The 18,475-nt window shown below is 56.3% G+C and overlaps 7 protein-coding genes across 7 annotated transcripts; 3 read left to right on the top strand and 4 right to left on the bottom strand.

The window, feature by feature from the left end:
- Positions 1 to 1,144: 1,144 nt before the first annotated feature.
- Positions 1,145 to 1,594, bottom strand: SODALDRAFT_264453 (40S ribosomal protein S28; the record flags this gene model as incomplete). The annotated part of the gene is made up of 3 exons (XM_028607469.1): positions 1,145 to 1,194; positions 1,328 to 1,411; positions 1,534 to 1,594. Coding segments are annotated over 3 exons (195 nt in total), but the record flags the coding sequence as incomplete, so codon positions are not given.
- A 359-nt stretch (positions 1,595 to 1,953) lies between these two features.
- SODALDRAFT_311704 (WD40 repeat-like protein) lies at positions 1,954 to 4,804 on the top strand. The gene is made up of 9 exons (XM_028609177.1): positions 1,954 to 2,228; positions 2,341 to 2,380; positions 2,440 to 2,516; positions 2,616 to 2,699; positions 2,768 to 2,893; positions 2,976 to 2,996; positions 3,062 to 3,223; positions 3,306 to 3,365; positions 3,422 to 4,804. Exons 1-9 carry the CDS (start codon positions 2,166 to 2,168, stop codon positions 4,445 to 4,447), a joined length of 1,659 nt encoding a protein of 552 aa, XP_028466543.1. The 5' UTR covers positions 1,954 to 2,165; the 3' UTR covers positions 4,448 to 4,804.
- Positions 4,602 to 6,751, bottom strand: SODALDRAFT_359840 (hypothetical protein; the record flags this gene model as incomplete). The annotated part of the gene is made up of 4 exons (XM_028614211.1): positions 4,602 to 6,077; positions 6,258 to 6,384; positions 6,481 to 6,624; positions 6,702 to 6,751. 4 exons carry the CDS (start codon positions 6,749 to 6,751, stop codon positions 4,602 to 4,604), a joined length of 1,797 nt encoding a protein of 598 aa, XP_028466542.1.
- Positions 6,553 to 9,150, top strand: SODALDRAFT_333357 (TFIID-18kDa-domain-containing protein). Its single transcript, XM_028611952.1, has 4 exons — positions 6,553 to 6,803; positions 7,603 to 7,692; positions 7,769 to 8,599; positions 8,735 to 9,150. The coding sequence occupies exons 1-4, from the start codon at positions 6,750 to 6,752 to the stop codon at positions 8,738 to 8,740; spliced, it is 981 nt and encodes a 326-aa protein (XP_028466541.1). The 5' UTR covers positions 6,553 to 6,749; the 3' UTR covers positions 8,741 to 9,150.
- Positions 9,151 to 9,603: 453 nt separating this feature from the next.
- SODALDRAFT_295691 (WD40 repeat-like protein) lies at positions 9,604 to 11,252 on the bottom strand. Its single transcript, XM_028608788.1, has 2 exons — positions 10,874 to 11,252; positions 9,604 to 10,789 (listed from the first exon to the last, which is right to left on the bottom strand). The coding sequence occupies exons 1-2, from the start codon at positions 11,114 to 11,116 to the stop codon at positions 9,701 to 9,703; spliced, it is 1,332 nt and encodes a 443-aa protein (XP_028466540.1). The 5' UTR covers positions 11,117 to 11,252; the 3' UTR covers positions 9,604 to 9,700.
- Positions 11,253 to 11,495: 243 nt separating this feature from the next.
- On the top strand, positions 11,496 to 12,705 carry SODALDRAFT_277063 (NAD(P)H-dependent D-xylose reductase; the record flags this gene model as incomplete). Its single annotated transcript, XM_028608045.1, has 3 exons — positions 11,496 to 11,552; positions 11,626 to 12,098; positions 12,207 to 12,705. The coding sequence occupies 3 exons, from the start codon at positions 11,496 to 11,498 to the stop codon at positions 12,703 to 12,705; spliced, it is 1,029 nt and encodes a 342-aa protein (XP_028466539.1).
- Positions 12,706 to 13,144: 439 nt separating this feature from the next.
- On the bottom strand, positions 13,145 to 15,258 carry SODALDRAFT_324154 (glucoamylase P; the record flags this gene model as incomplete). Its single annotated transcript, XM_028609859.1, has 3 exons — positions 13,145 to 14,420; positions 14,569 to 14,953; positions 15,042 to 15,258. 3 exons carry the CDS (start codon positions 15,256 to 15,258, stop codon positions 13,145 to 13,147), a joined length of 1,878 nt encoding a protein of 625 aa, XP_028466538.1.
- Between the last annotated feature and the right edge of the window lie 3,217 nt (positions 15,259 to 18,475).

The raw sequence follows: 18,475 nt of genomic DNA, 5'->3' as shown, positions 1-18,475 counted from the left end.
CCAATCCCCCCCCCCCAACGAGTCAACAACCCAACTCTGGTCGATCCGCCCCATGCAACAACCCGCGCTTAGTATTGTTTCTGATATGTATCCACTGCCCGGTCTGTCCCTGCTCCGTTGTCTTAACTGTCATTCTGCCGACTCGACCCCTGAGTCGTAGACTTCGGACTTTTACCGTGCCGACCCCTCGGAGTTTATTCCGTCCAGTTCCCAGGACTGTCACTTTCACTCTCCTACTGGTAATAGCAGCTGATAGCAAGAGCCGGCATGGGATACCTATGTAAACCGATGGATCATTGTCTTTCCTATCGCCCCGTTTTGAGCAATTGATCTGCGGCGGAAGCGAAAGTATGGAGTAACGTCGGAAGGAGTAGAAGACTTGACTGATAAGAGACGCCTGACGGCGCAGCCCCTCTCCGCGAAGGGGCCGACGGGAGGACGACCTACGTCTTCAGCCTACACGGATGTCTTGGGTGACATTTCAGCACCAGGCGAAGAGAGCTGAAGAGAGGCTCGGGGAAGAGAAACCTTCACTCCGCTCCGACGAGGTCAGAAAATACTTGGCCGAAATGATCCTAGCAAATGGGAGGTCGTAGAAGGAAGGTCGTAGAGGATACGCAGCTAGTCCCCCAACAATTCACCGGACGAGGATTCCCAGGGGGAGAATGTCATTGGCGATCTTCTTTTATGTTCTCCGGTCCACTTGGGAAACCACGGGCCAAAAGCCAGAACATCCGCTTCCGTCGTGGGCACATGGCAGTCCGTCCACCCCACGTTCCCGCGGCGGCTAAACATCTCCATCGTCAGGGCAGGTGACAGTACAATTCGGCAAATGGATTGTTTGAAATTCGCAAAGGCGAAAAGAATGGCTCGACCTTAGGCTTTCCGGATGGGTAATGGCCCCCCGAGTCGAGTCGAAGCGCGCCTATGCCTATTCTTTCAGTCAAAGGTCCGAGCATCGCCGCCGTAACGCCCTTGATCGGAACATAATGCCACGTCCTTTTCGTACTGTCCCATGAATAGCCCGAGTAAAAAAACCGCGTGGTCATGCCATGCCCGAAAACAACATCCCGAGTCGTCCAATTCGCCCCTCGCGTTCGCGTACACAATGCCCTTGTGTAGCTTTCCTTTCTTATCGCAGGCGCCTCGCCTCACGCTCGGACTCGAGGAGGCAGAGAATGTCATCCTCGCGGACTAAAGAAAAGAAGAAGGGGGGAAAAAATATCAGCATTGGTCTTTTATTCTTTTATTCTTCTTGCTCTTGAAAGAGTCTCAGGCAAAAGGGGCATAGGAGGGGCCAGAGGTCGGGGGACGGCAGAAGACGTACCAGGGCCCTTGACGTTACGGATGATGGAACGGGTCTGGTCGTCCATGAACTCGACGCGAACCTGGGTGACGCCACCGCGAGAGCCTGCCTCCATGTTAGATTTCTCTTCTCTCTTGTTTCTTCGATTTTTCCTTCTTCTTCTATATCGAGAACGCCACAGCCCAAACGCCCGTCGTGAAAGAGGGATATGGGTGGTTGTATCGTACCAGTGCGGCCGAGGACGCGGGTGACCTTGACAAGCTTGACGGGAGCCTTGGAAGAATCCATTTTGACGGTATTTTTCGTTCGCGAGAAATACGCTTCGGAAACTTGCGAGGGGAGGGGTAGTGTGTCCGAGGGATGTGGTTTCGCAAGTCCTGTCGACGACTTTGTGATTGTTTCGGTTTTTTTTTTGTGGGGATTTCTGTAGTTATTCCCTTTCGCCAGTTTCGTGCGCCGAGGCTGGGAGGGAGAGCCCGCTTGGTGCTTAAAGTCACGTGATCTAGGGGATCTGGTGACCCGCTCTATTTTAGAAAGTGGCTTGTGTGGTGTCAAGCCACAATGCGGTCCACCCACTCGCACTCGGGTCGCGTTCAGGAACAATCATCAAGTACCTTCGCTCAGGATATAAGAGACATTCAGTTCATGTCTCTGAGAAGGAATTAGACGAACCATTCTGACTGATTATAACTTCTTTTACGACGGTCAAATTCTTATATGCGGACAGAAGACAGAACTTCGGACCTATTCTCTCAGGCAGATGGACCCGGGAAAGCATAATGCTTAGATTGGCCGGCCTGTCTCTAAGCAAAGGCGCTGTTGGTGTCCCAGCCTTAAAGAACGACGGCCCATATTCACGATGCCACCACCGGAGGCCATCCCCTTCGAGCTGCCCAAGTTGCGCGTAACCTTTGTTCCCGAGGTTAGATCTCAGACCTCTGACCCATCTTAGCACATTGACCGTCTTATTCTGATTACCGAAATTTGCGGCCGCAAAAAAAATCGAGATACTAATACACGAATCCCATCGCCAGGACGACACCAGATTCCTCTCCCAAGAAGATAATGTCCCTGGTATGAAACCGACGCGGGGCGGAATACGTGGCCGATTAACTAACGATGTATCGATGCAGAGTACTTTGATGTCCAGTTCTGCCCATATCAACCTCTAGATGCGGATCCTGTCTTTGCGGCCGTCAGCAAGAAACATGTGAGCGTTTACTCGAATATGATCGCGATATATATCGCGATATACCAGCCTGTCTCTTGTCTTCTTTTCTGACTTTAGGTGTCTCTCTCTTGCTGCCAGGTGGTCGTGTGCCGACTGACGAACAACACCAAAGACGACACATCTCCGCCATATTCCATTCTGCAGGTGATACGAGACGACGATGTAAGTCGGCTATTCCACTGACTGCATTTACACTTGTCTGTCCTGGACGACTCTCACTCTTTGGACAGGTCGAGGCGAGAAACTACACCTGCACCTGGTCGCAGGAAAAGGAAACGGGCAAACCGCTCCTCTGCGTGGCCGGTGAAGATGCCAAGATCAAAGTGTATGATGTTATCGAGGGCAAGCTGGTCAATGTAAGTGCTCTCTCTCTCTCACTATCCAAGGACTAATCATCCCTTACTGGTTATAGACACACGCTGACACGAACTGAATAAGGTCTTGATCGGACATGGCATGGTAAATCCTCCTTTGATACCAATGGAAACATGATCTGGAGGACACCAAGAACTAAAGCCACGCAGGACATCAACGATTTGATCACTTCTCCGATCAATCCGCTCATTATAGCCACTGCTTCCGACGACACTACCGTTCGTATCTGGAGTTTGGATCCCGTCCACGCCAAGCAGCCCTGTCTCTGCATCCTTGGAGGCGAGGGTCACCAATGGAGCTTGCTAACTATCGTGAGATGCATCCCTGAGGCGAAATTATTGACATAAAATACGAGTACACCTTGAATCATCGAGCTGACCCTCGGAATCTCAGGCATACCATGATACGGGCCGGTACATCGTGTCATCAGGCCACGATCAAGTCGTCAACTTGGTAGGTCTCTCCCCCCCCTTTATATGGTCAGACTCGGAACTGAGAAAATATGGCAGTGGACACTACCAGACCTCCCCGAGGAACCTGTGCGCCATCCTCTAGAGGTCCATTATCCTCATTTTTCTACGAACGAGGTGCACAGTGGCCTGGTCGATTGGTTCGCCCCCCCCTCTGCCCCCCCCTTTTTTTTTTCCTTTCTTTCCCGGCGTTCAAGGGGAGTTAACCGTGGGATTCCGGACTACAGCGTCGCATTCTTTGGAGACTGGATCCTATCACGAGCATGCCACGACGATATCATCGTCCTCTGGAGGATCGAGGGCTTCTCCTCAGAAGACCCGCCACCGCCACCCCACACGGCGCCCACCACCATCAACCCCACCCTGCTGACCCGGTCCGCCTTCGTCCCCAACACGGCGGAGCAATGCCCGACGCAGACGACGCAGTACACCCGCATCCTGACCTTCTTCACCCCGGGCTGCGGGCCGCAGTTCTTCATGCGGTTCAAGCTCCACCACGTGCCGGGTCAGAACCCGGTCCTCGCCTTCTGCAACGCGAACGGTAAGATCTTCTTTTGGGATTTCGCGAGGATCACGGGGTACCACGACTGGATACGCGCCATGGGCCGCGCCGCCAAGAAAAAGCAGCTTGATGGCGGCAGCAGCAGCAGTAGCAGTCTTCCCAAGAGGCCCGTCTGGCTCGCACCCATCGTCCACAGGAATCGCGGCGCGGACGGAAAGGCCAAGACGGAACCCACGGCGCGGGAGAACAAGGCGGCCGCCGATAGGGGCACGCTCACGGACGCCGAGCAGCTCCTGGAGGGCGGGCTCGCCGAGCAGTATAACAAGGAGACGCTGCAGTCGTGGGACGGCAAGTACAACACGGGGGGTCCGCACACGCCGCTGCGGGCGCATAAGGTCGAGACGATCGGGGTGATGGGTTTCGTGGGCAGGCAGGTGGCCTGGAGCCCTAGTGGCGAATGGTGCGTGATCGTGGGTAGTATCAACCTTGCGCTCGTTCTGCAACGGTGGGCTCCTTCCAAGCGCGAGGCGGCAGTCTTGGAAGGGGAGAGAGGAAGTAGGTAGTCGATGGGGCGATTTCTTTTTGTTCAAAAGAAAAAAGGGAAAAGAAAAGAAAAAAGGCCCATAAGCAACTCAGCAAAAGCCAGACGAATGAGTATATAATATCGTCCGTACTTTTTACGTCCATCGCAAATTAGAAACGAAGCCGGCGTCGCTTCTAACCGCCCGGTCTCCCATCTCGAATCGGCAACGACGAAAACGCCGGCAGAGCCACCACCTCCTCCTCCTCGCTATCCTCCTCGTCCATCCCCACAGCCGTCCGCAGAGCCGCGTCCAGCCGGCCCCCACAGTCCACCATCTTGCGGAAGAACGTCCGCGCCGCCTCCATCTCAGCGGCTCGTTGCTCCGCCTCCCTATCCAGCTGATCCGCCGACGACGAGGCCGAGGCGTGCCGGAGCGCGAACAGGTCCGCAATGTAGAGCGACACGGTGCCGCGCAGACGCAGCAGCTCGGGGCTCCGCGTAAAGGTGGTCTCCTCGAGTTTCCGGTCCATGCGCGCCGCGAGCGAGCGCATGGCGTCTATGGCGTCGCCGTAGATCTCGTCGCGGGCGCGACGGATGCGGTCTTCGGGGTCGTGGCGCCGTCGCAGGCGGAGAGCGACCCTTTCTGGGTCGAAAGGATCCGCGTAGGGGTCCACTTCTGCGTCCTCGTCCTCGTCGTCGTCGGTGTACGCGCCGGGACTGTAGCCTGGGCTTCTCTCGGGCCCCTCCTCGCGTTGGGAGACATCCCAGCCTTCGGCTTCGGTGTCCAAGTCGGCGAGGGCGATGGTTAGTCGGGCGTGACATTGGATAACCTCGTAGCTGATGAGAGCAGGGTAGAACTGAAGGGCGGACGCAGCGCGACGGGCGCCGAGGTGGTGCGGGTAACGCCGGATGAGGGTCTCGAAGTATTCTCTCACTCTGGGGACGTTTTGGAGCGGGTAGAGGTGTTGTTGGCGGCGGCGTCTTTCCTGGCTGGCGTCCTGTTCGGCGTCCACCTCTCCGTCTCGTTGTTCTTCTTCATCTTCTTCTTCCTCTTCGAGAGGCCGCTCGCGCATGAGGATTTCGGCGCCGAGCTCCCAGTAGTGGTTCCGGCGGATATCGACGGGCTTCCCCGAGATTCTGGACCGCATGAGCAGACCGAAGGCGCGTTTTGCGGCGGGGATATCGCCCCGGGATAGGAACGTCCTGATGGAACGGGCCAGGGGTCGGAGGGCGGCACGTTCAGCGGCATAAGACTTGTCATCGGGTAGTTCTGAGGCAGACGAGGAGGGAGAGATGGGGCGACTTGTTCCGCTATCTGACTCTGTTTCCGGCTCGACATCTGTTCCGGCGTCGGTTCCCGACTCTGTGTCTGTGCCTGTACGAGAAGAGTGTCGACTCTTCCTGGTCCGGCGGCGCCTCTTTGGTTTTGTGGTCAATGTTGGGTCTCGCCATGGCTGATGTGGGAACCCGGGCTGGGAAGTGGAAGGGAGGTTGTCGACTTCCGACAAGCCCGCTGTATGGAGTTGGTGGAGAGTGCTGGGAGTGTGGCTCAGAGGATTGATGGTGTCACTTGGGTGGTTATGCGGCTGGGAAGATGATAATATGGATGTGGATGTAGATGTTGACGACCTCTTGCGTTTAGAGACATTTCTCCGGTCCATCGCGATGCCCTAAGAGAGGATGCCCGTCCAGGACTCCAGGCAATGGAGGAGGATGCTTAGGCAATTCTAAAGGCCCAAGTCTTAAACCCGTCTGGGTCAGGTCTGGCTTTTCATAGATGTTATTAGAAGCGCTCTGGTTCTTTTTATGAGCTCCTTGAGACGACCATGTCGATTTATTATATGGATAACCTGGGCCAGGTAACCGAGTTGACTTGGTGATGAAGTGATGAAGTGATGAAGTGTTGAAGTGTTGAAGTGTTGAGTGAAGAAGAGACGGGAGTGGATATAGGTACAGAGGGCTGATGGTGGGGTGAACCTAAAACGCATCGAGGTGGAGCATAAAAGGAGCCGAATATTAGCCATTGGCCAATTAACATTGAAGGTTACTGATTATATAATCAGTTCTGATGACTCAGCGAAGCAGATCGCATACCCGGAAGTCCGTCCGTACTTGGTCTGTAACTTCATTCTGAACCTCCACCCGCCACCACTGAACCACGGATCCATAACTGCATTCACCATATCTCCCTGAAGACGAAAGACGATCCTCCTTGCCCTTTCTAGGGAAGTTCCGGAACGCGTGCATCTCAGAAAAGAACCCGTCGCTTAGATTCCCTACACATAATACGACACGACATCTTAAACTTGTTCACGCCCGTGGGGGCGGCACCCGTCATCACCATGGCCGAGTCGAAGAATGACAAGGCGTATAAATACCGCCAGGAAATCAGTCAGGTGCGTATGGTGTTTTTATTTCCAACTTGAAGATTGTTCTGTTTTCTACCCAAGAATTGCGGCCTCTATGGCGGTTTGTCATGCCGTCCGGGCTGTATTGTATGGTGGGCTTTAGAACGGTCTTGTCTCATTCCGCAGACTGCTCCTTCTGAATATCCAAATCCCTCGACGCCCTGCACATCGTGCAGTCTTGTTGTTGCGACAAAAGACCATGTCAGGGGGCTATCTTCTTCAGGGGCGATGCAAGACGCAAGGATGGGGCAGCAACTCTCATCGAAGCAGCCTCACAAGGGGGGGGGGGATTCTACGGTCTTTACGGGATATGGCTGTGTCTTGCCAAAGCAGCTTGAGCGATGAGCGATGATACCAAGGTCCGGGAAGAGGGCAGCCGTCTCATGCACTTCTACTCCGTCGAGTCGCCTGCCAAAAATGGGTATTCATTCACTCGTCGATGGGAAACCATCCTTCAACTACGTCACGTTACGTCTGAACCCGTTTATCACGTTCATGGAGAGACGCACCAGCAACCGGGAATCATCCATAGAACAAGAGGCAGAACGCAGCCAACTCCCGCCATATGACAGTGAAGCTTCAGGAGAGCTGTTGGCCAGACTGGACCCCGTCTGTCGGGAGAGCCCGAGCTGCTCCAGACGGCGTTTGACGAGGCTGTTCGCCTGCGCAACTAAAACTCCCGAGTGGGATCTCCCCCGAGACCTCGTTCGTCCTGCCGAAGATCCGCATGCACGATACCAACGATCGATCCGATCCGGACCTCGATTGAACTAATCCGGCTCAATAGATGATGTACGTGTCTGGCGAAACTGGAGAACCATCAGTCGAGACAACCAGCATTATCGAGGACATCGTTCGGCAGCAGGTCATCGAGCTAGTGAGTCAATACACATAAACGGACCAAAAATGAATACAAACAAATTGGCATTCGTATCCGCTGACAGACGGGACAGCTGAGAAACTGTACCGAACAAGCCACCCGCCGCGGTTCTCGATCTATCAGCATCAACGACCTCATCTTCCAAATCCGCCACGATACAGCCAAGGTGTCCCGCCTACGGACCTTCCTCTCCTGGAAGGACGTCCGGAAGAACGTGAAAGACTCGGACGACAAAGGCGCCGACGCCGACATCGGCGCAGCCGAAGACCCCGGGGGCGGCGTGGTCGCCGGCAGCGGCCCCGTAGACGACGCCGCCAAGAAGAACAAGAAATCCAAGGTCGGCCTCCCCTGGGAGCCGGCGTCCTTCTACAACCAAGAAGTGCCCGAGCGCGACGACGAGGAGGACGAGGAGGAAGAGGAGATGAACTACATCACCCTCCAGCGGCTCCGCAAGGCCGACGAGCGCACCAAGGCCATGACCCGGGAGGAATACGTCACGTGGTCCGAGTACCGCCAGGCCTCCTTCACCTACCGCAAGGGCAAGCGGTTCCGCGAGTGGGCCGGCTTCGGCATCGTGACGGACAGCAAGCCGTCCGACGACATTGTCGACATCCTCGGCTTCCTGACCTTCGAGATGGTCCAGACCCTGACCGAGACGGCCCTCAAGGTCAAGGAGCAGGAGGACCTGTTCAAGGCCCAGAGCGGCGGCGTGGGCGGCGCGGCGGACGGCGAGGCGAAGAAGCGGAAACGCCAGCAGGGGCTGTTCGACCCGCCTAGCGAGGGCAGGACGCCGGTCGAGCCGCGCCATGTGCAGGAGGCTTTTCGGCGGCTGCAGGCTCGGCCCAAGAAGATTAGGGCCATGCTTAACGATACTCACTTGCCGCACCGCACGACTCTGAATCTTGTACGTCTTTCCTTCCCTCCTTTTTTTTTCTTCCTTTTTTTTTCTTCCTTTTTTTTCTTCCTTATTTTTCTTCCTTTTTTTTTCTCTCTTTTTCCGATTTTGAAGATGAAAACTTGACTGACGGTCTTTACGTAGTTCTAATTATTGTGCCACATTATGTGTTTCTGTTTTCCTTGGTTTGCGAGCAGAAATTCGGGCCAAGGAATGCGAAAGTCTTAAGTGCTAGCTGAGGCGCACTTTCGCCTCGCTCGTTTCGGTGTTCTAGGGTTGGATAGCAAGGGATCGTCGGGTGGCCTTTCTCCCCCTTTTTCCTTTTTCTACAGGCACGGACTTTTAGGGATTCTCTTGGTTTTGGCGGGCCGTCGTCGCGAGTGGTCGTAACACAGTCTGGTGATGACAGGGGCACATGAACGGGCAAGGCGTTTGGGAGGTTTCAATTCTATGGTATTCAGTCCTCTGAATCGTGTCTTCATCAATGGCTTCTCCAGCAGGTTATGAATATTCAGGCGACAGTAATACGAATAAACATATTCGTCCGAGCTGTAGGAGAACGACAGCGTCTATTCTATGTCTTCTCCTTCCTCCTACGTAGCTTGGGACTGTCGTCCTGGCTAGGGCAATCCTGGGCCATCCCTAGGCGCTCATAACTCTCTAGTTTGGAATCTCGGAACTAGAGTCAACTAGACGATAAAACGTCCAGTGTCTCCTCCCAGCCGGCGCCTACTTTCACCCCTTGGGCCATCCTCGGGTCGTACAAAACTGTTCTACCCACCCGAAAAGGGTGTGGTGGTCGGTGGCCACCAAGAGGCATAATCAGCTCGCGAAGAGAATGGGCACGCGTAGACCCGTTACTAATGGGCCTGGCCTGTCTCGTTATCCTCTACGCGTGCCCCGGCCAATAAGACCCTCGCTTCCAGATTTACAACGATATCTAGGCGACGGCTAGTTGACATTGCTGTCTGGCGATGTTCGGTCGTTCGGCGTCCGGGGGGGGGGGGGGGGGGGGGGGGGGGGCGCAATGTGGACCTGTTTCGGCATGTGTCTGTCTAGACTCCTGCTAATATGATACTTTAACAATGCTCGGAATATGCAAAGCAAAAATCAAGAGGGAGTGGCCATTCTCGTCTTCTGCATGGCCAACTCGGAACTCTTGACCCACGTGCCTTGCGGGGTCTGGCGATAGAAGAGGAGCTTGCCGTCGTCACCGGTGCTGCCCAGGATCTGGCCGTCATCGTCAAAGTTGACGCGCCAGACGGGCGTGTGGTGGGAGTCGAGCTTAGCAACTTCCTTGACGGTATGGGCGATCTGTCCCGGCTGGCCGGACGGCTGCCTCTCCCCGCTCACGCCGCCGGACTTGGCGAGGCTGGCGCTCAGGCCCGACTGCTGGTGATGGAGGTGGTGCCTCTCTGGAGGGGTGCCCGAATGGTGGGGCGGGTGGGGCGGCTCGGGCGTGGCGGGCTGGGTGTCGCGCTTGACGATATCGGCGCTGGCCCAGGTCTTCCCGTCTTCCTCGTCGTAGGGGGTCTCGACGCGGAAGACGCGGACGCAGCCGTCCTGGCAGGCGGTAGCGACGGTGTCGTAGCCGCGGACGTTTCCGGGGGCCCAGGCGACGTCGCGGACGAGGCCGCGGTGGGGGGCGACGGAGGTGAGGTCGGCGGCCAGGTAGAATTCGCGTTGGGCCTGGGGCACGCCGTAGGGGGCGGTGATGACGTCGCGCGAGCGGTAGATCTTGACGGTGTGCATGGCGGCGACGACGAGGGCGAGCGAATCGGCGGGGGCGCCGGCGCGGAGGGCCTTGTAGCACGGGTCCGGGTTGGGATCGAAGCGGACGCGGAAGCTCAGCTCGACGCCGCGCGGCGGCTTGGGACAGACGGGGAACTCGTCGGCGAGGGTCCACTCGGAAAGCATTTCGGGTTGGTCGTTCTCGTAGATGACGAGGTGGCCATCGGTGGCCAACAGGGCGAGATGGGTATGGCGGGTCTCGTCGTTATGTTTGAGGGAGAAGGAACGAAAGGGGGCCTTGCTGGAGCGCGTCTCGAAGGCGGCCTTGCCGGGCGTGGTGGATCGGGAGCTGGGGCTGAAGCGGCGGCCGGGTGCGGCTGAGGGGTCTTCGCACCAGAGTTTGAAGCGGCCTTCTACGCCGAGGGAGGCGAGGAGGTTGGGATAGACGGTAGGTGGGAGCCATTGGAGCTGTTGGGTCAGTGCATTGGGTCAGTTTTTGTTTGGTTTCGCGAACGAGAGAAAAATGATGAAGGCTAGTCAAAAGACGCGTACCTCGAAGATTTCCCCTCCATGGGCGGTCCAGCTATCGCAGAGACGCCAGATTCCTTCCTTATGGCGGTTGAAGACGCGGATCTTACCATCAACGGCTCCAGTGGCACAACGATCGCCGTAAGCATTGAAAGCGACGGCCTGGACGAGATCTCTGTGACCGTGAGACAGGTTGAGGTCGAAGCCAGCCTTGTCGTCTGCAGTTGTAGGGGGATCCGGCGGATCAAGTTGAGCGTGCGATGTCATGTGGTCTTTGGTCTTTGGTCTCGGTCTCTGGACTCTGGACCTTGGACCTTTCTCTTTTTCCCTTGTGCCGTGATCTATAAGAAGTGACTCGTGATGGAGGTGGTGATGGATGATAGTGAGGGATAGGGACGATGTTTGGGATAAAGTAAGGTAGTAGGTACCTTAGGCAGTAGCGGGGAGAGCTACAAGGTACAAATGCAGACGGGTAGGTACCTTAGGTAATACTGTGCCACCTTACTGTGCTACCTTACTTGCTACCTTAACGGTTGCATGCACGTGATAGAGAATCTGTGTATCTGGGTACCTATTTCGACTTCACTACGGCAGCGATATCATCAATTTCTAAACCCATCATCTCAAAACACACCAGATCTTCATCATGAGGACATGGACGATAATATCCAAGATCCCCAAGTTGAAGTTGGCCTCTGGCTATGTAAGTCATCTTCCAATGTGGAAAAGAAAGAGAGAGAAAGAGAGAGAAAACCACTCTGCTCACCGTTCACCAGCACATTCCCCAAGTCGGCTTCGGCCTGTGGAAGATCCCCCCAGAGCAGACCGCCAACGCCGTCTACCACGCCATCAAAGCGGGCTACCGCCACATCGACGGGGCGTACGGCTACAAAAACACCGTCGAGGCCGGCGAGGGCATCCGCCGCGCCATCCGTGAGGGTCTCGTCTCCCGCGCCGACCTCTTCATCACCTCCAAGCTCTGGAACAACTACCACGCCCGCCGCCACGCCATCGAGATGGCCCACGTCGAAACCGACGCCTGGGGCCTCGACTACCTCGACCTCTTCCTCATACACTTCCCCATCGCGCAGCAGCACATCCCCCTCTCCGAATCCCGTTTCCCCGGCTGGTATCTCGACGCCTCCTGCACCCGCGTCACCCCTCGCACGCCCGTCCCCATCGCGGAGACGTGGGAGGCTCTCGAGTCCCTCGTCGCCCCGCCGGCGCCCGAGGAAGCCCATGCTGATATGTCTGACCCCACCACCACTGCTTCTACTTCTACTTCTACTTCTACTTCTACTTCTACCCCTACCTCCAACGCTGCATCCTCCCCCTCCCCCCCCACCACCACAAACAGCAAGGGTTTCCTCCGCTCCCTCGGCGTCTCCAACTTCGACGCCCAACTCCTCTACGACCTAACCTCCTACGCCCGCGTGCCGCCCTCGGTCCTCCAGGTCGAGCACCACCCCTACCTGGGCCAATCCAACCTCCTGCGCGCCGCCCGCGACCTCGGCGTCCAGGTAACAGCCTACTCGACCTTCGGCCCGCAGTCGTTCCTCGAGCTGGACAACCCGCGCGCCCGCCACGTCGTGCCGCTCCTCCAGGCCGAGCCCGTCGTCCAGGCCGCCGCCCGCCTGGGCCGCACCCCGGCCCAGGTCCTCCTGCGCTGGTGCACCCAGCGCGGCCTCGTCGTCATCCCCAAGTCGGTCCATCCGAACCGCATGGCGGAGAACCTGGACTGTTGCTCGTTCGACCTCGCCCCGGAGGAGATGGATGCTGTTTCCGCGTTGGATAGGGGGTTGCGCTTTAATGATCCGGGTGTGACGCACGGGTCGCCTCTGCATATCTTCTCCTGAGTAAGAAACAAAAAGAAAAGAGGAAAGAAAAGAAAAGAAAAGCAACCGAGAAAGAGAAGAAAAGAAAAAGAAAGCAAAAAGGAACAAAAAATTGAAAATGAAAATGAACTGCGGCTCTTTATGAAAGGCCACCACATCAACCCGGAGCAAACCTTTCCCGGACCAGCCAGACCGGAGCCGAAAACCACAGCGCCTCCCCATCCCGCTGGAACTCGCCTATCCCGATATATCTTCACGGGAACAAATTCCCAATCGAGGACGCAGTTCTTCATTTGCAGTATATGATATGACGAAAGGAATTTATCCGACCATCTTGACTCTCATGACCTATTCGTCAAGTCTCATGCCCTATTCGTTGATTCACTACGCTATACATGTTGACCATGGCCGGATCGAAAGGAACATGATATGGGGTAAATCCCCCCCTTTTTTCCCCTCTTTAGCAGTTTCCAGGTTGACCCGTGGGTCCGTTCCATTGCTCATTCACCACCAAAACATCAGTCGTGCCGCAAGGAGGCAGGTCGAGGTACCGGTCCACCCACTCGTACACGTAGCCCTGGTTGCAGTTCTGGCGCCGCACGTACTTGTACGCGAGCCTCTCGCCCGGCGCATCCACGTCCACCACGGCGTTCCACAGCGGGTGGCTGTCGGAGTACTCGTTCGTGGACAGGGGCTGGGCGTTGTTGATGTCCCAGTCGCCCAGGCTCGACGCGCTGCCGAAGACGTAGATGTCCTCGCCGTAGTAGGTGCGGGCCAAGACGCGGAACTCCACCGGCACGGCGCACAGGCTATCGGTGTTGTTGGGCGCGCCGGCGGCGATGGCGGGGAAGTAGGTCCCGTGCGGCGGCTCCGGGCGGGGGCAGGGGGCGGACGGGGCGGACTCGTCTGCGGGGACCCAGCTGGCGGCGTACTCGCCCGCTCGGCTCGCGGCCATGGTGATCAGCGCGGCGTACGACCAGGTCAGGTCGCGGGCGCCGACCGGCTGGAAGGGGGGGCGACGGTCGAACTGCTCGGCGAGAGCGCCGTCTTCGGGGGTGTAGCGGCGGGCGACTTCGACGAACGAGTCGGCGTAGGCGGTGACGGCGTCGACCACGAGGCTGAAGACGGAGTCGTCCGCGCGGTAGGTGCCCTCGGGTGCTCTCGAGTAGAGGTCGGCGAAGAAGGCGCGCGAGGTCGAGTCGATGGTCAGAGAGCCCTGGCGTTTCCACTGGGCGACGGCGTTGTAGAGGAACTCGGCGGCACCATAGGTGATCAGATACCAGGGGTGGCCGCCCAAGTACACGTCTTCGGTGTAGCGGCCGACGGCGACGCCCCGGTTTGGAGGGATGCCGGAGTTGATGGGGTACGCATTGCCGTCGCGGAAACCGTCCACCCACTGCTTGAAGCTTGCGAGCGCACGGGACGCGCAGGGTTGGATGGACGGACTGTCGCAAGGGGCGTTCACGTCGAAGACGACGTTGGAGCCGAGCATGGAGTTTGCGTCACGGCCCGAGCGGGCGTGGGAGTTGTGGATGTTGGAGACGAAGTACTGGCCATTCCAGAAGGCCGCGTTGAGGAAACAGGCGACCTCGGGGGCCTCGTCGCAGGCTGGTCCGCACGAGACGCCGAGGCGGTCAGCAAGTTGGGCGCCCTCGACGAGGGCACGGTACTGGGACTGAACGGTGAAGAAGCTGGCGCCGTGGACTTCCTCCCAGAGGTCGAAGCCGGTAGTGTTCCTTTTGCATCGTCAATGGATGAACTTGTAAGGAGTGGTGTGATGTATGGTGAGGTAGTACGGTACAGAAAAGAAAGACAAAAATACAAAAATAAAAAAAGAGAAAGAATAAGAAAAAAAGGACAAGGAGAGAAGCTTGTCAAACTCACCAGTACTGGCCCGTGTAGCTCAGATCATTGGCAATGACCGGCCAGATGACATCGCGTGCCTCGGCCTCGCCTTCGGGACCTTGTTCAGCGAGCCACTTGGCGAAACCGATGACGGCGATCGCACGGAGGGAAGGGCCGTCATGCTGGGGGCGACCCCAGGCGCCGTTGAAGCGTGAACCATCAACGTGATACTTGACCTCGCCGAGACCACGGCCGGAGGGGAGGAGGGTGCCAGAGGGGTTGGCGACGGTCTGAAGAATGGCCTGAGAACGGATATAGTTGCGGATGTGGCCTTCGAGGTGGGAGCGGCCGGAGGGGTCGCGGATATACTCCTCGACGATCATCTTGAAGGTCAAGGCCGCGTCGCGCGACCAGGTAAAGAAGTCTGTGGGTAAGTTAGGGGGGCGTGGTCAGCCAGTCGAGGTCTGACGACAAAAATAAAGCCACCGTGGGGAAAGGCGGGGAGCACAAACAGTCAGGGTCATTCCTGGAGGGACTGGCAACGACGAGGCCGGCTGCGGTGCCGGGGACCTGAGAGCCATCCGGGCCGATGTTGTCGAGGACAGCCTCGAGAGCAACGGGTCTCTGTTGGGTAATGTCGTCGCCGAGCTCGTCACACGCGGCACCGGCACTGATAACCAGGACCAGAGATGCGACGGCGAGGCCGAGACGACGGGAGCCTAGAACCATGGTGATGGATTGATGGACAATCCCAAAGGGGGGTGGTCAAAGGCGAGAACAGGGCTTGATCTGAGAATGTGAAGACGATCGGCCGAAACTGTGTCGCTCAACCCAGGCGGAAGATGAACTTCTTTGGCTTGCTGAGGTTGGAGTTCAGAGTGGAAAGAAAAAGTAGAGTAGGACGAGAGAGGTTTATATCTCTAGTCTTTTGTTCCCCCCCAAGACGTAGATGAAGACAAGATGCAAGGAAGACGGCGGAATCTAGAGAAGCGAAAAAACGATTATGCAGCCAAGCCCGAGCTGGCCTGTCGGTCGAGTTGCCCAAATTGAACAACACTCCCTCTGTTGAGATATTGGGAGGAATGGAGGTCGAAGCCGTTAGGTAGACGATTGTGTCGTCGTCTATGTTTGGTTTCACCGAGCCGCCTCTCTTGGCATTGCTTGTGCCAGTGCCACAGCCACATGCTCATAGAATGACGAACCTTGTACTCCGTACATCAGCTCGGCACCTCCGCATGCATTCCCACATACTAAGGGAAAAGGGGGGGGCACGCGGCAGCCGGAGTGGATGTCGTGGGGTTAGGCCGAAGGTGGCTTGAAAAGAGGTCTACGGTAGGACTGGGAAGACCGGGGTCCTTCGTCGCAACGGGGGTGGGCTGAGCGAAAAAGAATTCGGGCCTACTGGTCATCGATATTCAACCCGAACTCATGGCGTTCTCATTCACCTCGCATTTCTATGTGTCTCGTCTTGTAGTCGTCTCTCGTCCTGATGGTGAGTTGATGCCGTAGATAGTGTGTCCGTGTCAGGGGCTTGGGCTGGAGGAGGAAGGCGAAAGAACCTGCCGTTGCCCATCTCAGGTTTATGCATAAGTTCAGTAGTTTCCGTTGTTAAGCCGGTAGCACGTTTTCTCGTGGCCTGGCAGATTCGTGGCGTATTGCTCCGTCTCGTGGCTAGGTCATAGCGGAAAGAAAAGGCCTATTCGTACATCTGCGAAAGGGCTGGACGCCCGAGAGGGGCACCATGGGGAAGCATAACGTCCACTCGATTGCCTTTTCTTGCTATGATCGCCAACCGTGTCGGTGTGGTGCGGGTGGCAAGGAACAGACAAGTAATGCCGTACGGCCCGATTATAGAAGAGCAATGGTGGAGGAGAAGAGATGCAGAGAGAGGGACGGACAATGGCTTCACTCCGTACCAAAGTAGGTGGCCGCATGACGGAGTATGACGGAGTACGACGCTACCTTATGGTACATAGGTACTCTCTGGACTTCGTACTCCGTGCTTGTGATGTACTGATGTAGTGTACCGGGGATGCGGGGTACCTACCCGGGAGGGGGGGTTTCTAGGTCAGAGCTCGGACAGAGACTTTTGCTCTGACCAGAGCCAGGACAGAGAAATTTCTGTCGACATGATGTTCTAAGACTGTTGACAGATTGACCAGTTATCGGGCTCTGTCCTATACCCCCCCAACCCGGGTAGGTAGTCTAGGTATCTGAGGTACCTGGGCTCTCGGTGTCAGTTGTATCCCGGGACGGACAAGATCGCGGGGTAACAGAAAGGGGGGAAGGCCCTCTAGAGCTGAATCTCTAACGGTTTACCGTAATCTAACGGTGAAATATAAATTTCCGGAAGAGTAATGACAATTCCTTAAAAGTTACACTACTTGCTTACCTTATAATACCTAAGAGAGAACTGTGATGCGAAGTTTGGCCTGTGCGGGGTATGGGGTACTTTGTACTCTATACTTTATTTAAAGTACCCACACCTTTACCGTTGCGGGGTTAGCCGTTAAGGACCCAAAATCCAGGATTCAGGGGCTCGTCAATATCGATACTTAGCACACATTAATTTGTATTTGCATGTGAAAGGCCATTGTTTCGCTGTCCTTCTTTCCCCTTATTAACATTTATTCTTTCCTCGACATATATCCAGCAAAGATTCATTAATCAAACCATCTTTCTTTCGTCCTAGAATACCCCATACTCGGAAGGTAGGTAGGTAATGCATATACTGTTGGTGTACTATTTGTAAGTGCAGCACTCCGGACCTTCTCGACGCGGTAACACTGCCAAGTGCCTTAGGCAATGTCAAGGATTCCTTCTAATGTAGTCAGTCCAGTGATGCGGGAGACCATCAAGCTCATGAGGTGACGTTTTGTCACAATGACAGACAGGCCGCCGCGTCTGCCGGCCAGCCACTTCTTAGTCCTGTCCAGCATAGTAATCATCTCAACCTGAACCGGACGAATATCCCTATTTGGCCCTAGGTCCGTATATAACACAATGTACGCTACTTTTTTTCAAGTCTAGGCCGAAGAGACATTGTCGCCTGATTCTGAGCTTGTTGTTCGCTCTTCAGTATCTAGACGATAGCCAGGAAGTGCACCCTACCACTCGGCTAACCACCATCCGGGCAACCCTCGGACCTTCGACGGATACCTTACCAGGAACTCGGTGATTTAATAGATTCTGTGAGTACTTCACGCTCGGGAGCGGTCTCATGTCGGTCGGCGTGATGCGCGGAGTAGACGCCATGCATCGTCCCACGACGCTCCGAGGGCGTACCGGCGGGCTATACGCCGCATCGAGTAACTGCCCTTGCTTATACATACTCCCGTATTCCGCTTCAATGCAGTGACTCCCGGCCTTATTATATGCCAAGACGGCACCTCCCTATTGTTCGTGCCTTTCATCTCGGAATGGCCCACCCTCGGCCTCAGTGCGGCTCAGTCCCATGCATCGCTAAGAAGAAGCCGAACAGGGCCCGCACGTGTCAATGTGCTGGCTTCATGCGGGTCTCCGACGGTTCGACCACGATCCGACAGCACATGTCGGTGGAATAGGGAAGGGCCGGTTGACTTGGCAGGCACGGGCAGGCCATGTCAGTCAGTCTGACGGCGCATGCTTGGGGAGTCTGTGGATACCTATTGGTCGTTCCTTCGCACGCCAATATATTGACATTGTCGATCGCCAGCTACTGGACATTGTCGATATCCGAAAGTAGGGCCGAACATTGGTGAATCGTTGAGGCAATATGATGGCTCGGAGACGGAGATGGTTCCATTCTTATACCGCCACTATTCAGGGGGGCCGCCTTTACGAGACTCCGTGGCCTGGACCGACCAAAGATCTTCAGAGGACCGGCGTGGGGCAAAAGTGCCTCTTGAGTGCAAGCATTGCCGAGATGTTGGTCCAGCCAACACAACGACATGGCCATAAAAAAAGG

The sequence above is a fragment of the Sodiomyces alkalinus genome (assembly GCF_003711515.1).
Source record: "Sodiomyces alkalinus F11 unplaced genomic scaffold SODALscaffold_5, whole genome shotgun sequence".
Taxonomy (NCBI): domain Eukaryota; kingdom Fungi; phylum Ascomycota; class Sordariomycetes; order Glomerellales; family Plectosphaerellaceae; genus Sodiomyces; species Sodiomyces alkalinus.
Note: the sequence above shows the minus strand (reverse complement) of the source record. Positions and strands in the feature narration are given on the sequence as shown.